At 37.6% G+C, this 20134-nt stretch overlaps 1 protein-coding gene across 1 annotated transcript; it reads right to left on the bottom strand.

Annotated features, from left to right (window-relative positions):
* Positions 1 to 8105: 8105 nt before the first annotated feature.
* On the bottom strand, positions 8106 to 19929 carry CFAP96 (cilia and flagella associated protein 96; the record flags this gene model as incomplete). Its single annotated transcript, XM_081998769.1, has 7 exons — positions 8106 to 8154; positions 9978 to 10150; positions 12107 to 12286; positions 15479 to 15554; positions 15642 to 15779; positions 18575 to 18794; positions 19833 to 19929. 7 exons carry the CDS (start codon positions 19927 to 19929, stop codon positions 8106 to 8108), a joined length of 933 nt encoding a protein of 310 aa, XP_081854895.1.
* Positions 19930 to 20134: the final 205 nt, after the last annotated feature.

Genomic DNA, 20134 nt, shown 5'->3' with positions numbered 1-20134 from the left:
CACGGCGGCCGGCGCTGCCGGCGGGCAGAAGGGTGTGGGGGCAGCGCCACCGCGCGGGGGCGCCCGGACTCGAGACGGTTGGGGCGCGAGGGGGCGGTTCGAGCGCGCCCCCTCCGCGCGGGCGGCGTCACCGCAAACTGCGATGTTACTGACACAGAAGGGGGCAGGACGCCTCGCTGCGTCCTGTTCTTCAGGGAGGCCTGAGATGCTGTGGCCCAAACAGGCGCCTGCGGCGGAACCGGCGTCGGTGGGAGGGAAAACAGCACGGAGGGGAGCCAGGGCTGGAATGGCGTGGCCGTGACGGAAGTCTCTCGAGGTACATGTTTTGGCCACGGTGGCTTCACCTCTTTCAAAGAGATACTCACTCTTGGCGGGAACCTGGGCTGCTTCCTCAGAGACCTTCCAGACACCAATTCTCCTGTGGCTGATCCCATCCCGTGCTGGGAACCGCAGCAGGGCTCGGGCGAACAGGAGTGGGAGAAATAAGCTATTTCGTCCATCCTCAGGCCGAGTAGCAAGGCCAAATTCTCTCAGTTTTCCCATGTTAGATCTGAAATCGCTCTTCCTGTAAGCTTCAAGCTCTGCTAATTGTAGAAGTGTCGTTTTTTTATTTGCAGATAATCGCAGAGTAGGAGCAGAAGAGCCAGTTGACCCGCAAAACAACGTTGGAAGTAAGATGATTTGATTCTGACTGCAGACAGGAGTGGGATGACTGGGCATAAAGAGTCTTAGCTAGCAGAATTTCCATATGGCATATTTATTTAAGTATATGGATGTGCCTGGTGCCAAAACACTGCTGACAAACAGGCCCGCACCAAACTTCACCAGAGGAGGTCAGGCTGGCTACAGGTGCCTTATGGAGGAGCTGCTCAGGTGAAGTGTTAATTCTCGGTATTCACAGCCTTCTCTAAAGCTAGTCTCTTTTACATGGCTCAACAAACGCGAAGTGGTTAGTATGAACATAAATACAGTGGTTGTTTGATTGTTTCAATATACTTCTAACTGTATGCAGGGCTAGGACCATACAATAGGAGCTGTCACTTTTGACTGGTGTTTTTCAGTAAGAAATCAGACTTGCTGAAGTATTCCGAAATCAATAGCATTACCTGGAAACTACAATTTCCACTTGAATAATGACTAGAAAAGTCTGCTTGGGTTTTGGTTTTAATGTCAGTATAGTTGCATAACTGAGGTATATGATGTACAATACTTCTCTGCCTCCCTTTTTTCTTCCTCCTTTATGTTTTGGGCAATCTTCTTCCAAAGCCAAACGCATGGAGAGCTGCACAAATTTTGCTCTATGCACATGCTCTTTCCATCAGCTGAGATTTTCACTGAACTTCTGAATTCCTGTGACCTAAGAATGATCCATTCAGAGAAAAATCCTTTCATCCATGTAAAGCATTTGCACTACTTTAAAGAACTAGAGTCATTAGATCTTAGCCAATATTACTTCTGTTAATGCAGAATAGTAGGGCTTCCCTTTACTAATCCCAGAGACAGTCCAACTTCCTTATGTTGTCCAACCAGTACACCACAGTCTAAACCACAAAGATGATTTTTGGAACTGGAGTATGACATTTGGTCTTGCTGCAAGGACTAAGATCCAAAGCAATGCCACATGTGACAGTGCTTTCTGTAACGTGAGCAACTGTCTGTGAAGAACTATGCTGAAATCCTCATAATACTGCAAAGAAGTTTCTAAATGGCTATTGAATGGTGAAAGAAGCATTTGATGAACTCCTGTTGACTCACGGTGGGTGAAATCAATTTTGGGACTGGAAAAGAAACATAATTTCAACTGAGAAAATACCCTAATGCATCTCAATATTTAAACCAAAAAAACAACTAAAAAACACTCCACCAACCAATTTTCTAATACTTATTTTATACAGTTTAGATTCGTCAGCAACAGCTGGAATCATTTCAGACATTTCAGCAACAGACTGGAGAATATTAACATGGTAAAAGTAGAACAGAAATGGTCTTAAAATACAAAAGCCTCCTGTTGCATTTTCAAATTCTGATATAGGTGTTTCAAGAAAGATCTATTCTTAGGCTAGTGTGTACTTTAAGTCTACGTTTAATCATCTGTCCATCTTAAAATAGCTGGTAAAATAATCTCACTTCTAGGTTCTTTTTCTTGGTCACAGTGTTTTTTGAGGGCTTATAAAAACTGTTTTAAAATCTCAGAAAAACAGAGGAAAAACAAAATTGAGTTAGGGAAAAAAGGGAAGGACAGATCCTTCTCTCATTTATATCACTGTAAACTCAAGGAAGCTCTGTTGTTTTCAGAAGTTGTTAATTCGACATTATGTCACTGTCAGCAGAACCTGTTGTAATGTTGCAAACCACCATGTTTCACAAAATGCTAAACCACCTTTTCAGGAGCATTTTTCTGCCATCGTTTTATCTGGTCCTTTATATGAAAGTTAAATATCTGATGCTGGAAGGACATTTAGCTTTACACTTTGATGGTTATAAACAATTCCGTATTCCTACATGCCACTTCCATCTGGTCTGTCCTTCTCTAAGGGAGAACTTCTTGAGTAATGGAATGTTTTTGGAAAATGAAATATGTCTACATTTAAGTTTTCTGTAAACAATCTCAATCTTTTTCAGGTACAGTCTAAAATCTGTGAGATACTAAACAGAAATATATTTAAAATGAAAACTCCACTGTGTAGTTCAGACAAGATTCTGATGACTTACACACCAAGTGATGCTTCTCTGGTATGTTTAACAATTTTTACCTACAAACAAGTTATTCTTTAGCTGGACCTTGGGTTTTGAGAGTGACTTGGTTTTTGAGAAATAACCCAAGGAGTATTCTGGATTTAAAAAAAAAAACCCAACAACTTGTATCTCCTCCCTGAGATTTTTCTGGGTAGCAGCACTTTAGCCATAATTACATATACTATTCCCTCCCACCCATTACGATTAAAACCGAGTTTCTCTTCTGCACAGGTAGAACTGTAACCTGATCTTGCCCAGATTAATTTGGATTATCTTCAGTGGGCATGGAATGCAATACAAAGCATATAGGGAGACAGGGCAGAGAGTCGAGAAGAGAAGAGAGAGAAATGAGGACAGGGAATAAATTTTGTCCTCTCCTATGACATGCTGCATAAACCCTACTTTTGCTGTGTATATTTAATGTCAACTCCAGTTTGCCCTTATGTCATAGAGACGGGGATGACAAAAACAATCAAAGACAAATGATAGTCTTCCTTAAGTCATCGTTCCTTGGCTGGAGATATACTTAATCAATTTAAGACATTTACTTTATACAGGGAAAAATTAAATAACTTAAAAGAAAGTGCAGAAATTGTGACCTCTTTAGGTGAAACACGTTGGTTTAGTTCCACTTAAAGAAAATGGCCTACATTTTGATCAAGAATTTTATAATGTGCTAAATGTGCCAATGTATGGGGTGGTTCTCCTACAACAATTTTCAGTGAAAAAGCAGAATCTCAAAGCAAAAATGTATATAAAGAATTTAGAATCAGTTACAGTGAAGGTGACAGATTCCAGGTTAATTCTTTTTCCAAGATGGTGAAAGATAAGCTACTAATGCTTGATAGCAAAGAGCAACTACAAAAAGAACAAGAACAACACACTATATCAAATCAAATGTTACTGAGGGCAGGAAATCAGAAGTTCAGTGAAATCAAAGTAGCCTCTGACCATGATGGCGAAATTGAAGCATTGCAAAAGTCCCTGAAAAAGTCTGAGCATTTGCAAAAAACAATACATCTTCCAAATGAAAATTTAGCTCTCAGGAACAAAGTGGAACCTCTTACTGTTACCATACAGTCTTCGGGAAAAAAAAAATATCAAAATGTAATACGTAAATTAAGGATTTAGCTGAAGAAAAGTGTGCAAATCCAGTTGGTTAAATCAAAAGAAGATAACAAGGAATGTATTAAGAATGCAAAGAACTTCTTAAAACGTAAAGAACTCCAAAACCAGAAAAACATCCTTGAGAAAATGAGGAATCAGCTCTATAATGGAAACCAACATTCAATAGACACATTATTTTCAAATTGGGAACCAGAAAGTAGAAGAAAAGATGACTGCTGTTACCTGTGAAAGAGAGGGTCAATGCAAGCCTAAAGTTCTTGAAAAAGGAATGTTTAAAGTTAAAAGAAACAAATAAAAAACTTAAGATAGAAATATTCCAACTGCCAAAAGAAAATAGTTCATTAGAGCAGGAGCTTGAAAGAAATCAGAGTAAAAAGCAACAAATAAAAGAGAAAGAAACTGCAGCGAAATAACGAACTGGAAATTCATCTTTATTTAATGCAAACACTGGAAGCCAGAAAACTTAACCTTGAAATAACCCTGCAGGAGTGTTCTGATACTAAACAGATGCTGCAGAAGGACTTTGAGAAACTCCAATCAGATACATTTTATACTGAAAATAAACTCATGACTGAGCTCAGAAATGCAACAGCAGATATTGATCTTTTAAAGTCTAACTTGACCAGCGCAAATGGAGAATGCAAGAAGTTATCAACAGCAGTAACAAACATCACAGAGGAAAATCAGTTACTTAAGACGGAACCGAAGGAACATAGACAAGATGCTTCCAAATGTGAAAGTGACATTAGAAAAGTGACCGAAGAACACTTACTATTAGAAAATCTCCTGTGAACTACTGAAAATGAGAGAGATGTATTAGAGTTTGAATTCTGCCATTTCCGTAAGGACTATATTTAACTCCAATGCCAAGCTATAGCTCTAGTTTGTGGGCAAAGGAAACCTGGTTACAGTTCTGGTACCATGCAACATAACCGTTACTCCGTACAAGTTCTAGTGGAATATTCAGAAATTTCTGTCCTAAGTATAAAGCTTTGGAATATGATTCATAAGGTATAAGCTTTATTTTGCAATATCTTATTAGCTGATTTTCTTTTCCAGGCAATTCCTGATAATATACAACAGTCTATTGCTTCAAACAAGTTCTAATAAAAGTTTTCTTTTGTAAAACATTTACAATTCTGATGTCCAGTCCTTTCCATGTTTTTGTTATGTTTTAAGAAGAATTGCTTGGGTTTTTTGATACTTGGCTGAATTTCAGATTCACAAAAGCAGATCCTTACGCAATGTAAGTAGTATAAAGAAATTTAATGAAACTGAGACAGTTTAAAGGAGATAGAATTCTGTCCCTAGGATTTCAGAGTCAGAAGGGAATCTTAATGACTTTTTAGCTGAAGCTTAATACGTGCCACATTTCACTGATTATTTCTGCAAGAAGTCCTAAATTAAGTTTAATCTACATTTAAGTGTGTTTTAGATGACATCTAATTCTGTTCTATGTTTAATCAACACAAGGTACCCTTTATCTCTTTATACTAGATACTGACTTAGAAAGCTTATTAGCTAAAACATGACTTTTAACATTTTCAGTGTAAACATATTCAGAGAACATGGTCATAGCTATGAAAGGCACAAAAATTATCCTCTTGGATATAATTACTGCACAAATACTCCAGTTTTCTCAGTGAAGGGACCATGGGGAGGAAGAATTTCTAAAAAATACTGCCTGTAATATTCTGTGAAGTTGAAGCTGCCTGTATGCAGTATTTCTACAACACTATTAGGACTGGTTTTTTAGGAACTCCTTTTTTCACCCACTCCTTAATAAATAAATCCATGAACGTAAGACTGTGTAATTAGTTATTGGTGTTTCCAAAACAGACTTAGGTAATTATTTATCTTTGCTTTCCTATTAGTATAACATGAGGTGTACAAGCTCCTGGCCAATAAAGGCATGATCTCTTCAGAGACTATTACTGTATAAAAGTAATCCATTTCTTCCTATTTCTCCAGGAAGAATTCATAAAGACTGATTGCAGCCAATTAAGAATTATCTGGTTTGTAATACAAGATTGTAAATGTAGTGGAGCATTTTTTGGTATCAATACTGATACACATAGTAGAATGAGTGAAAACTGCATTAAAGCTCTACATTAGTTCGTAATGCTTTTTTCTATAGAAATGTTTTAAAATACAAAAGTGTTTGTTGCGTTTTTTTACTGGAGATAGGCAAAAGTATTATGCCACAATTTTGCTTTGTGCACCCAAAGTCAATAAGGACATTAAAATCGTAAATACTTGGGCTATTGAGTAGATGGCTAGGTGTTTAATTGCATTTAACACTTGCATGAACATGAAGTTGCTTCAGATGGTAACTATTAAATTGTGGTCAGAATTAGTTATAAAGGTGACTGGCTATAGCTATACTGTAAGGATGTAGGGAGGCTATTATTATGAAAACAATGTAAGTAATGTCTAATGTTTTCCGTACCTTAGATAACTGGGTAAGGAAATTTAGGAAACTTCTAAATTCCACCATCACAGTCAAAGGTACTGCCAAGAAGGCAAGAGACACAATTATTACTTGTATTAAAACAGCATACTGAGGCCTTAGCTAGAATTGGGTGTCACCTCCTTGGGACTACACATTTTCTGGTAGGGACTTACTAGAAGTTATTGGCTCCCATGATGACCACATGAGGCTAGTCCACATACACTAACATCTTCTCAAACAAGCTGGATTGATTTTTTTTTTTTCCCTCTAAACTAAGCTCAATACTTTTTAACCAGCTTTCAGTGTTTCCATCTTGTTAGTGAAGGAAAAGATCATTGAAAAACAGAAGGAAGAATTGCAAAAAGAGAAGAGACAGAAGGACATAAAGAAAAAACTTCAGAGCAGTCTTCGTCAGCTGTACTACATCAGAGCAGCATTAAGGAGGAGGTACAGTACAGTTCAATCTACCTAGGAGCGCTGTGTCTGCAGACATCACAAGTGAACAGCATGGCAAATGCTCCTGATACTCTGTACAAAGATGACACTAAGGAACCTAAGGTCAGCACCAGTACCATTATCTAACACAAGGTATAAACAAAGAAAGAAGGAATTCTGTTATGGGTCTTTGGATAGAGAAAACATGAAAATTCTTGTACAAATTAGTATTTTTAAATATTGTTGGGTACTGTTGATCTCAAGGTAAGGGGTTTTATCCTTCAACACATGCTGGAAGACTTGACCAACAATTCTCGGTTTTGGTTTTAGTTTTATTTTTATTTTCATTGATGCTGGGAAATGTGAGGTCCAGTGGGGAGTTTCTTTAAAAAGCTATCATCCTGTGAACACTAGTAAGGATACCATGAATTAATGAATATTCTGCAGCATTACAATAAATCATTAGTAAAAATGAATAAAGAAATTCATGTACTAATTTGGATAAATAAATGCTGAGTATTTTTTCAATTTTTATAACAAATGAGCTCTAATTTAAATGAACAAACTTCTTGGACCACATATAGAAACCTGACAAAAATTATTATGATGGAAGTAAGGTGTACATTTAGGATCACAGTTCCATCTGAGAAGAAGCTAGTTTGAGAGAAGGATCAGATTTGTTAGGAACCTTCCATGTACGCAAAGTGAAATTAAGCTGCTCTTGGAGAACATGGCAGCGCTTAACGGTTGTCAGAAAATTGGGGAAGAGCAGTAAGTAGATGCTGGTAAATAGAGATAACTCCTTAACAGCCTCTTTGGGGTTTGGTTTTGAGCAATGCTTGATATTAGTCATTTTGAGAAGGTCATCAAACCTAAAAATTACCTATTTTTAAGAGAGTTCTTACACAAGATTATAGTTGAAATAAAGTACAAGTTGTAATTCTACAAAAGGGAAACAATGACCTTAGTTTCATTGTGGGCCACACGTGACTTGACTTGGTTAATACATACACTGGTATTCATTTTAAAATATATGCACTTCCTTCCACTGCAATATATAGTCAATATGCAACCCAAATTACTCATTAGAAAGTATGTTTTCTAAAGTACATTTCAAAAGTCCTGTTAAGCAATAAGATGAAAATGTATATAAAAATACAACCCTAGACTTAATAAATAAATTATCTTAAATTATTTATTATAGCTTTATATTTAGAAACAAAAGATTGCATTCTCAATAATTAAACAGATTGGATTGCCCTATATACTTGAATTCCACTTTTCAACATTTTTATTTGCTTTGTTAACAGTTTACAGAGTCTAAAAGGTGTAGCCTTCATTTCACCTTTTGTACCTAATAAGATGTCAGCTGTGCAGTCTTGTAGTTCTTTATATTTAATGATCTGAAATGTAAATGAAGATAAACTTGTTAGATTTTTGTAGAATATCACTTTAGAAATTACAAGAGTTTTTTTTAAAAATGAAGAACTGTGGCACACCCAGTCCTGTAATTAGATTTAATGACTTGCATCCTAGTGAAGATTTCAATAGAGCTGTGTGTGAGAGCAAGAATCTACACTAACAAATCCAATTATAGGATTATGGTCCAAATATCAGAAGATTAGCTTTCCATTGGAAATTACATAAAGAACTGTAATTCAGTGGGGAAGCAGATGATTTGAAAAATGTCTTACCACACTTCTTAAAATTTATGAGCTATAAGCTTCATACTTATAATAAATTCAGTTCACATTTCTCATTCTGTTAAACCTAGGAATAATGAACCAAAAATAAATACATTCTTTAAAATTCTTAGGAGGGAAATAGTAGTGGAGAATTTGAAACACTACTTTTAATTCCTCTCTGTGCAATTTCTGTTGGATATGTGAATTTTTTCTCTTTACAAATATTTTTAATGACTCCATCATAACTGTATCTGTGCATACAGAGTGATACTTCACCATCAGTCCCCGCCTTTCCATTTTGAAAGCTACTTCACATACAGTTAGGAGTATTTTCCAACAAAAACATTTCATTTATGAGCATAAATTTTTGTTCTGTTGACAATAATACAATTACACTGATAAGAAAGGTACACAGACCAATATGCCATTCTTTTTCCCTTTTACTAGTTTAAAAACACCAGTGCATGCATGGAAGGTTGTACTTTGGTGTTGGTAGTCACCATGCTTTTTGGTGTACCAAAAAGTTACTTTCAATTCTTTCTTATTTTCTATTAGTAATGAAAAGCAATGTGGAGTAATATGTAGCTTCTGGTTCTGCCTTGTCAGTGTAAATAAAAAGTTCAAACTCTCCCTGCAACTTAAGAAGTGATTATGCAAATGCCGATATGTGGCAAAATAAAGTAAATAGAACACCAACAGGTGAATAAGGGAGGTGTATTTCTTAGACTTCATGTATGATATGTAAAGACAAATCACAAATGTGAAGCAAATTCCTCTAAGACAGTTTTTCAAATTTTAATCAAGTATTTCTAAAATATTTAATGTTGCTCACAGAGTATGCAAAATAATATGCTTAACTGTTCTACATGCAATCTCAGAAGTCTGCATTTGAAAGTGATTTCTCTAAATAACTCTAAAGAACAGTCTTGATTTTCTGCTTGAATTACAACAGAGCCAACACCAGAAACTAAGTTTGTTTAAAGATACGGGTTATAGCTTAGAAAGATAAAAAAGTAAAGAATTCTGTGCTTATCTACCTATATACATACACTGTGTACTATAAATCTCTTCTAACATTGCAAAGTGACATATTTGTAGTTAGGAATCCAATCTGAGTGCCATTGTTTCAACAGCTTCACACGTTTAGATTACCTACTATTATTTTTGCCAGCAGAGGGAGCCAATTTTATTCCATAAATACAGGGGAAAGCAAAAACAGACTTTGTTTTTGACGGGAACATTCCTGGTCTTTTTACATTATCAAGTCAGAAAAGAATAAAAAATAACAACTTTTCAGTGACATCTGTTATAGCATGATTTTGAAGGTCTCTATGATACATATAGCCTTACAAAGTAACCTGAATTTACAGAAGAGAGCAGGAATCAATTTTGAAAGCCAAGTTCCTTACACATTTCTTATCCTTTTATTAATAATTCATTCCTTCATTTATTCAATTATCTGAGACAGTAATAAACAGCTGTGCTAATGACTTTTGGTAGACAGCACACATGAAACATGAACTCAAATTAAAGGAGCTTACCTTCTGACATTTAAAGTGATTATGCTTGTAACAGGTCTGCTTTTTGGTCCAGGAGGAAGATGAAAAACCTGTCGTTCTTTATTAGTTGTGACAGCTTTAGATTTTTTAATTACATAAGGGTCAGTGGAATGGCTTGGATAGGGATCAAAAGTGCCTCCTTTCATGCCTCCTGACTGAAAAAAAAAAAGAACTTTTCAAAGTGCCAATCTACAATATAATTGATTTAATTAAAATATTTTTCATGCAAAAGCAAGTAAGAATACCACATAGCAGACTGCATCATATTATATAAAAAACAAAACCACAAATATTCCTTAAATTTGCAATGGAAACTTTAAGGAAAATTTTAGTCATTATTTTGATGAATTCTTAGTTTTAAATGTTCTTTCATGAGTCTAGATTTTGAGGAAATAATCTCAAAAATGTGACAGAAAAAGTAAAAACATAAGTCACTGAAATGAGCTATGTTGTGGCAAAAAAGGGAATTCCTATGTCACCACTAGTTTACTAGTGCACCTCCATGTCCAGTACTGTTGTAGGGATTGTTATGTACAGCAGGGCTTGGGCATTATTATCAATATGCTTTCTGACACAGAGGATTGAATACAGCATTGACTTTTCCTGAAACATTTGTCCAGTAGTACTTCAAGAGCAGCAAATTTCAGTTAAAATACATGCAGAGACCTGATTAATTCCTTGCAATCCCCTAATACAGCTAAACCCCATAGTCTGCTGAAGCTGCGTTCCTGAAAAGTGCAGCAGTAAGCAATTCAATCAACAATAAAGCTATTTTTCCCATAAGAACTTATATAGCAGAGAGGGAAAGTTGTAGTAGCTTGTGAAGTACACATAATTTAAATATACAGGGAAAGCATATATGGTGTGAAGGATGGGGAGCCTGGAGCAGGACCACCAGCACTGTCAGCCAGATGAGGTGCTGACTTTCTAGCAGCTAACTTTTCTGAATAGGTTTCCATTCTGAAAGATCTCAGCTGCCTCATCTATGAGGCCAAACACCCAACGCAATTATTTCTGTGTAAGCACTTTTGCTGTCTCTTTCTGAATAGTTATATTTTCCTTGCTATCATCATCTTCCTCAGATGAATCAATGTCAGTCAAATAAGTCAAGGGTGAAGGACATAATAACAATAGGAAAATAGCAGTTAGCAAAGTACAATATTAAAAGACTGACAATGGAACTCCAAAATGAAGAGATGAAAAGTGACAAATTACGGGGTGTTACTGTATTAGGTATCTGGAGTCATTTAAGAGAGAGATAGATGCATCTTAAACCCATTTCAAAGTGAAATTAAGGTTTAGCCTAAGGTGAGTGGGATAAATTTAGTATCACATCTCAAAAAAATATATCAAGATGGAGTGCTTCATGGAATGGAAAAATAACTATTTAGATTTTAAGAAATAATGACGTTAAGCAACTGGGACTAATGAACTATGTTCCTATATATCCCTCATACTAACTCCAGGCTTTATTTCTTATGCCCTCTAAGCCCTTCGACATATATCTATTCCTAATGTGTGTCTGCTGATGGACAAGCAACAGATACATCCTGAGTTTATTCTGCAGCCTGTCCCTGAGCAGAGGGACTAACCTGAGTTTTTCTGCTCTTTCCAGCTATCCATTCCCATGACACTTCTAGGAATTATCTTTTAGATGCTTATCTATGTTTGGATGAGAGTAACTAGCAGGTTCAAAAATTACGAGTGACTTACAGAGTCCAAAATAGGACAGCATTGAATTTTGCTACTGTAATCTAGTCTTACTGTCATTTATTGCATATCCTTCTGCTTTGTATCTTTTTGTGGTGTATGCAGTCAATTAACTGTATGTCAACAGCATTATGCAGATTTTAAAGAGAAACACTTTTTAGGTTACTGGAAACTGGTTAGCAGTTGCTGTTGGGTCAAGCATTTTCATTGTTTGATACAAAGATTTCATTGCTTTGTAAATTGAAAACAAAGTAAATGGAATAATATATTTTGTAATAAAAATAAGAAATTAATAGCAAACCCAAACATTTATTTCTATCTTATGTACTGTAAGCAAAGCTTTTAACAGGAAGTATCTGAATACTTATCTTTTGTCTCCAGTAGCTAGAAGACAAACTAACCTTTTTAGCAGGGGAACTTGGTTTGAAAGGTGGTGCAATTGGCTTCTTTGAAGGTGGCTTCTTCACAGGTGGCAAAGGTTTGTCACTAAAATAGGGATTCATGTCAAAATACTCCTGGGGATATAGATTTAACTTGAAAGGCCCTCCTTTAAGCAACCGTTTATGTTCCTCTTGCACTTTCTGTGAAACAAATACTTTGAAAGAAACAATCTTGAGGATTTTCACTGTATGTTATTCTAAGAGAAAAATGGAAAGCATTTAAATTTAGTCTTGGAGAATGTTCACTCTAACTTTCTTTGCTCTTGTTTGATGATTGAGGTACTTTATATACCCACCAAGTACAATGGAACATAGATTCAATGACCAGGAAGCACAACAATCACTATCAAAGTATGGTCAGGAAAAGCACTGTCCACTTAAGATGTGGCTAACAGTATTGTATACCTGTATTTTCAGCATACATGCATGCTTGAAAATTATGTCTGCATGCACCCCAACTGCTCACACTTGTGAACCCTGGCCACTACGTTTCCCAGATTCTGAGCACCTTACTAAGCTGAGCTTTTCTAGGAGTTGGTTCTTTGTACCGTGGGAGATGTCGACTAGTCTCCCCTATTCTCTAAGATTGCATTTTAAAATAAAAAAGGTTAAAACATTATGAACAATTAAAAGACAAGCATAAAATGTACCATCAGTAATACAGTATCACCAAGTAATTCATGCTAACGTCTCAGAGCAAATTCCTTTTCTTCTATGCAGTGGAAACAATCACGCCTCCCTCTTTTCTCTGTTCCTCTCGTGCTGTATTAACAAACAAGGAAAGACTGGTTGGGGACGTAAAGGTTGTGGGTGGCCTTGGCTGTAGTGATCATGACATGGTGGAGTTCTGTACTGAACAAGGAAGAAGCAGGGCGATAAGTAAGATTGCGACCCAGGACTTCATGAGGGCTAACTTTGTCCTCTTCAAAGACCTACTTGGAGATATCCCGTGGGCTAGGACTCTAGAAGGCGGGGGAGCCCAAGAGAGTTGGTTAATATTCAGGCACCACCTCCTCAAAGCTCAATATCGGTGCATTCCTCTGAGTAAGAAATAAAGTAGAGGAGGCAGGAGACCCCCATGGATGTTGGGAAAACTTGTATGGAAGAAAGGAGTTTACAGTAGCTGGAAAAAGGGACTGGTCGCTTGGGAGGACTATAGGAATGTTGTCAGGATATGCAAGGATGCAACAAGGAAGGCCAGGGCCCTCTTGGAACTAAATCTGGTGAAGTAAAAGAAGGGCTTCTTCAAGTATATCAGTGGTAAAAGGAAGACTAGGGAAAATGTGGGACCTTTGGTGAATGAAGTCGGAGCCCTGGTGACAGAGGAGGCAGAGAAGGCAGAGTTACTGAATGCCTTTTTCACTTCAGTCTTTACTGCTAAGACTACTCCTCAGGAATCCCAGACCTCACCTCCATCCCTGGGAAGGTGATGGAACAGCTTCTGGAAGCCATCTCTAGGCACATGGATAAAAAGAAAGCTATCAGGAGTAGTCAGCATGGATTCATCAAGGGGAGATCGTGCTTGACCAACCTGATAGCCTTCTATGATGGAGTGACTAGCTGAGTGACTAGATGAAGGGAGAGCAGTGGATGTAGTTTACCTTGACTTCAGTAAGGCTTTTGACACTGTCTCCCATAACATCCTCATAGTGAAGCTCAGGAAGTATGGGTCGGATGAGTGGACTCTGAGATGGATCAAGAACTGGCTAAGCAACAGAGCTCAAAGGATCGTGGTCAGCGGCACAGAGTCCTGTTGGAGGCCTGTAGCTAATGGTGTTCCCTAGGGATCAGTACTGGGTCCGGTTTTGTTCAACATCTTCATCAATGACCTAGATGAAGGGTTGGAATGTACCCTCAGTAAGTTTGCTGATGATACAAAACTGGGAGGAGTGGCTGATACACCAGGAGGCTGTGCTGCCATTCAATGGGATCTGGACAGACTGGAGAGTTGGGCAGAAGGGAACCTCATGAAATTTAACAAGGACAAGTGTAGAGTTCTGCCCCTGGGGAGGAACAACCCCGTGCACCAGTACAGGTGAGGGGTTGACCTGCTGGAAAGCAGCTCCATGGAGAAGGACCTTGGAGTCCTGGTAGACAATAAGTTATCCATGGGACAGCAATGTGCCCTGGTGGCAAAGAGGGCAAATGGTATCCTGAGGTGCGTTAAGAAGAGTGTGACCAGCAAGTCGAGAGAGGTTATCCTGCCCCTCTACTCTGCGCTGGTGAAGCCTCATCTGGAGTATTGTGTCCAGTTCTGGGCTCCCCAGTTCAAGAGAGACAGGGAACTTTTGGAGAGAGTCCAACGGAGGGCTACGAAGATGATTAAGGGAGTGGAACATCTCTTGTATGAGGAAAGGCTGAGAGACCTGGGGCTGTTTAGTCTGGAGAAGAGAAGACTGAGAGGGGACCTTATCAATGTCTACAAATATCTGAAGGGTGGCTGTCAGGAGGATGGAGCCAGTCTCTTTTCAGTAGTGCCCAGTGATAGGACGAGGCGCAATGGGCACAAACTGCAGCACAGGAAGTTCCACCTCAACATGAGGAAAAACTTCTTTACTGTGAGCGTGACGGAGCACTGGAACAGGCTGCCTAGAGAGGCTGTGGAGTCTCCTTCTCTGGAGACCTTCAAAACCTGACTGGACGCATTCCTGTGCAACCTGCCCTGGGTGATCCTGCCTTGGCAGGGGGGTTGGATCAGATGATCTTCAGAGGTCCCTTCCAACTCCTACCATTCTGTGATTCTGCACTGGACACTTAGTTTTGACTCTGAATTTGTCTCAACTGCAGGTAGCTGAATTGTTTCTTCTAATCTTGTTCTTACCCTAGACCAAAAAAAGTCCTCCTGCTGACATTTTTCACTACATATGATGAAAATATACAGGATAACTAAAATCAGGGCAAGCAAAGTGATGAGTTTACTTAGATTTATGAACGTATATGAAAAAAGGAACAGGTTTTTTTATATAGCATCTAGGATAATGAGGTCCCATTCTTCTGACGACAGCAACATAGAAGTATTACTGTTCTTGCTATTGGCATTGTTTTGTCATTATTGCATTGTAGCTTAAGGTCTCCAAATAAAAAATTAAGGTCAAATCCTGAATGGTAGAACTTGTGTGGGATACCACCAGATGTCTCAAAGGAAAAATAATAAATTAACAATACCTAAATCTTTTTTATACAGGATGGTTATAAATTTGTTTTCGTTCCTCCGCTTTGTAAATAAACATTAGTGATTTCAAGCTAAAGGAAACACCCCAGGGAACACAAAGTTCATGTAAATTGTAATAAATAATCATAACACTAATATATAATAAAGATAAATACTTTTACCTTTGCATTTATTCTTTCTACTTCATATCCATCAGGTTCATGTGGATATGGATCACCTATGGTAACGTTTGCATAACTGTAAAAACAAAATTAATACTTAGGTGTTCAAAACTCAAGAAACATTTAATAAAATACTCTGCAAGAAGCAATATTGTGAAGTTACCCATATCCAGTTCCTTTCTTTCCTGGATTAGTATAAAAATTCTTTCCAGGAGGAATGTATCTTTCTTTGACTTTCAGTTGTGGACTGAAGTATGTGTATGAACCTCCTATGGTTCCATAATAGCTGCCAAGTCCACATCTAAAAACAGCAAATTAAGACATTAATTAATGTTTTGCAAATATTTCCATATCTAGAGTGCTAAAATGACAGTAAGTAGAAAACCCAAACAATATATGTATCTCAATAAAATATAAATATAAAACCAGATCAGATCCACTGTCCATGGATCTACTACTATAGCAGTTCCGTGCACAGTGTTACAGACAAAAAAGAAACAAGATGGCTGCAGAGATAAAGTTTTAACATATCTTAATAATAAAAATGTGCCTATAGTAGTTGTTTTAATTTTCTGCCAACAAGGTGAAGTAACACTGATAGAGACAGATTCACAGAGACCCAGAGGAATAGGTTAAACAGACTTGATGCTTGTTAACAAGAGGACACTCTTTCCCACAAATTTACAGAGAACAGTAAGTTTAGTGTTGGTATGATAATGGAGTGGCAGGCAACGTGGGGTACCTGTCTGAAAGGCTTTTTTTTGTGGGAGATATTAGGACTAGTTAACTTTCTGTCTTGTCACAGGAGAAAAGCAAAAGGAAGCACAGCTCTTTTAGGAGAAATACCTTTGCCTACAAAGCTGCAGGAATTCACAAAGACTGTTTTTTAAAGACCAGCTTGAAAAATCAGTATTTGCTGACAAGTGTATGACATGGTCTCAAAAGTACATGATCATACAGCCGCTAAAGAAGGAAAGAACCAAGACAAACTAATGAAATAGCTGAATGGCAATTTGGCCCACTAAGCTGCAGCTATAGTGGTCCTAAAAAAACCCGACCAACCAACCCACCCTCTGTCCCCATGCCCCAAAAACCCAAAACAGGAAAAAAAATAAATGGGCTACTGTATGAGATCTGTCAACTACTCCAGATAGCCAAGATAATCTGCTTTGCCTGTACTGCCTGCAATTATTGTGGGGAGAGAGTAAAGTGTCTCAATGAGTTCCAACTTACAAGGACCATTAATGACTACTGACAGAACTAGGATGCCAAGATAACATTTGTCATCTTTGCGCAGAACACTAACCTGCCTGTTCATTATCGTCCCTTTATTTAGAGACTTCATAAGCCCATATATAGAAAAAAAATGGGCAAACGAACAACGCAGAGACAACCTTTATCTTGGTGTATCCTGGCTCTTAAGCGCTTTATTTCATAATCTTTAAATGTCACTTCTGTGTGTAGGCTTTTTATATGCCAGTAACAAAATAACAGAGAACAGACATATGAAGAAAAGAAAGGCCCGGGCTTCTGTCACATCTTCAGAATATGACATCTTTGCAACCTTTGCAACAAATGTGGCTCCAATGTACAGGAAAGATTCCCAAAAGCTGCTTATCATCCAGGCAGCCAAGAATAATAACTCAGTGAACAGCAATAGAGCTCTGCACTAGTTCCTTAGTTATGATGGGAGTCAGTTTTGGGTATAAGAAACATATAATCGCTCTCCATAATTGCCTCAGGATTCCATTAAAAGGCAACCTAACCACTTTCCCAGCCTCTGCTTTGTACTACTCTGCCAGTACAGATTTAGGGGAGAATAAAGACTGTAAAGAACCTGTCCTAAAGTTTATGGCTAGAGGATGATTCTTCTTACAAGAAGAATAAGAGCACAAGCTGCTGCACCCACGGCCAACAAGTGCATGTGTGGAGGCAGCACACTGACGAAAGCGCGTTAGCAGGTCTTTGTTGTAAGCAAGACTCCCACTGTTAGACTTGGAACCCAGAAAGTAAGTGAATAGGACTGACAAGGATTTGAAATCAGTGCCTAGGTCTTTCTAACAGTTAAAACATTAAAAATAACTTGGTTGCTATAAAGTCAAGTTGTAGTTGAAAGAAAGTTTTGAACACGGGGCTCACACGTTGTCTGTCCCAACAGAAATAGCTCACGTATATCCACCAGAAAGCCCACACATTATGTCTTACATTCCTATTAAAAGCTAAGATGTTCCTGTAGCATACAAGAAAACATAGCTAATCCTTGCATCCTAAAATATATATGTATAAAATAAACAAGAGGTTACTCTCCAAACTTTCCAAAAGCAAAGCTGCAGAAAGATATGACTAAATATAACCACTGTAAGAACAGTCCAAAGACTGGCCCTGTCCACAGACTGAATCCTCCTATCTCTTATTGCAGCAACAGGAACAAAAGAAGATCGTGTAGTTATAAATAAGTAACCAAGCTCTACCTGTTTTTTACATGTGAATAATAATAGTTATATGACACCAATTGCATTGGTGCCATTTTGTCCTGTAATTAATGTTGCGCAAATAGCAAAGATGTATTTATTTTAGTATTCTGCATATATTCCTCATTTTCTAGCAAAAAGATAATGGATATGGATTCACTGAGAGGAAGATATTGCACCTGGATGATGGCCCCTTTTCCTACTGTTCATGCAATACATATACCATCTGTATTTTGGGAAGCTCAGAAACGGGAGGGAGAAGATACTGTATCTGACAAGTTCCAACAGATTTCCTCCTAAATTAGAATTAAATATTCATTTGTTAAGTATCTACACCCTTTTCCCATAGTCACCTTCATCAAAAATAAAAAGCTATAGGGTAAGAAAACTGCTTACAACAAAAAACAGTAGTTAAGGGCAAGCATTAGGACCCGACTTCTACCCATGTTCAGCCTTCCCTGTGCTGCTGCTCAAAATTCTTTGCTCAGTACTGACTAACACTACATTGTATAAAACAACAATATTATACTGTCATTACAGATTTTATAAGAAATAATCTGTGAAAGTCATCTTTAGCATACAGCAAAGAAAAAAGGGCAATTTAAAGCATTTTCACAACACTTACGGCAATTTGTCTCCATTACTGGGAAGGAAAGCTTTGCCCAAATTTTTCTTTGATTCTGCCAATCTATAGCGTCTCCTTAGCTGAACAGGGTTTGAGTAGGCTTCACCATCGAAAATCCTCACAAACTGAGGCTCAAAATAACCTGCCTGCAGAGCTGACAATGTTTTGGTCCCCCCGGGTAACATTTGTCTGTTCTTGCTTGCAGCTTCGTTAAAAGAGCCTTTAAAAAAGTAAGCACTGTAAATAACTGTTCAGTATTAGTGCTTCTCTTAGCCTACATTAAAAAAACTAAGGGCTGGATCTGGGCGGTTCAAAGAACGTCCTACAGAGCATTTAACTTGTAAATCATGCATGTAAATGCTTGTGTCTGAAAGACAATGCTATGAGAAAGTATTCACAGCATCTAGTTTTTAGTTTTCTAACCCCTGCACTTGCTTTACAGGCAATGGAGAGAGATTGGTCACTCCAGACTATAATTCAGAGCTAGAGCTGATGCATATTTATATACAAGCAATACTTCAGAGGAGCATCTCTCTTCCACTGATTACAGACCAGGTAGAATAGCTTAAGTGCCTCCAGTTGTGTTTTGAATGCCCAGCTGCTCAGTGTGGTAGAAGTGTATTAGCCAGCGTTCTGGTGGACATGTTCATCACTGACACAACAACACAGCAGAAATCTCTGTATTGAGAAGCCAGGATTATTTTGCAAAGCAGCTGCTGAGGGTTGTTAACCTCTGTAACCTTACTAATTACAAAAATTACCCTTCTCAATAAGTATTCCCATTAAACAACGAGAAAAGGAGAATATTTTTTGAAAAGACAGGGTGAGGAATCTCACACACCTGAGTCAGATCAGAACAGAAAAACAACTGCAACACTAATTTAAAAATAATGACAATGTAATTGTTAATAACAGAAAAGCTGCCTAAAGAGCACACAAAAACACTATTGTTTTTCACAAAAGCGGGACATACTGGTAACTTGCAGATAATTAATATTGAAAAGAAATGTATACGCTAAAAGATTTTATCAGTCTATTATGCATACATATTTTTCAGTTTTACTGGATTCTTCCTTTCTTCAATATATTCATTCCAACATATCAAGCCTTCCCCTTAATAACAGAGACCTGAGCTAAGAATATGGAAGTTCCCTCTAACAAAAAAATATAAAAAATTAGAAAATAGTGATTCTGAAAGTAGATGGATACTAGAGGTGGCCCCTATCACCAAATAGTGATTAAAATTAAATGTACTTACGCACATAATGTGATACATATTTATCTCCAATGGTAACATAACCCATTTCACTGAAGAGGCCAATCCTCTCCATATCACTTTTCCCTTCCGCAGGCATGGCTGGATCTGTGTGACAGTGCACTGCACTAAATGGGTTGAAGTATCCTTGTTTATTTGCTCTACTGAGAAAGTCTATAAGTAGTCCACAGCTGTAAACAAAAAAGTTTACTTAAGTAAAATGCAAGAAGTTTTGGTTAAAAATATTAGCAATAAATGTAATCTGAAGAAAATACTCTACAATATGATTGCCAGCTTTAGTACTT

This window comes from Phaethon aethereus (assembly GCF_964289735.1).
Source record: "Phaethon aethereus genome assembly, chromosome: 4".
Taxonomy (NCBI): Eukaryota; Metazoa; Chordata; class Aves; order Phaethontiformes; family Phaethontidae; genus Phaethon; species Phaethon aethereus.
Note: the sequence above shows the minus strand (reverse complement) of the source record. Positions and strands in the feature narration are given on the sequence as shown.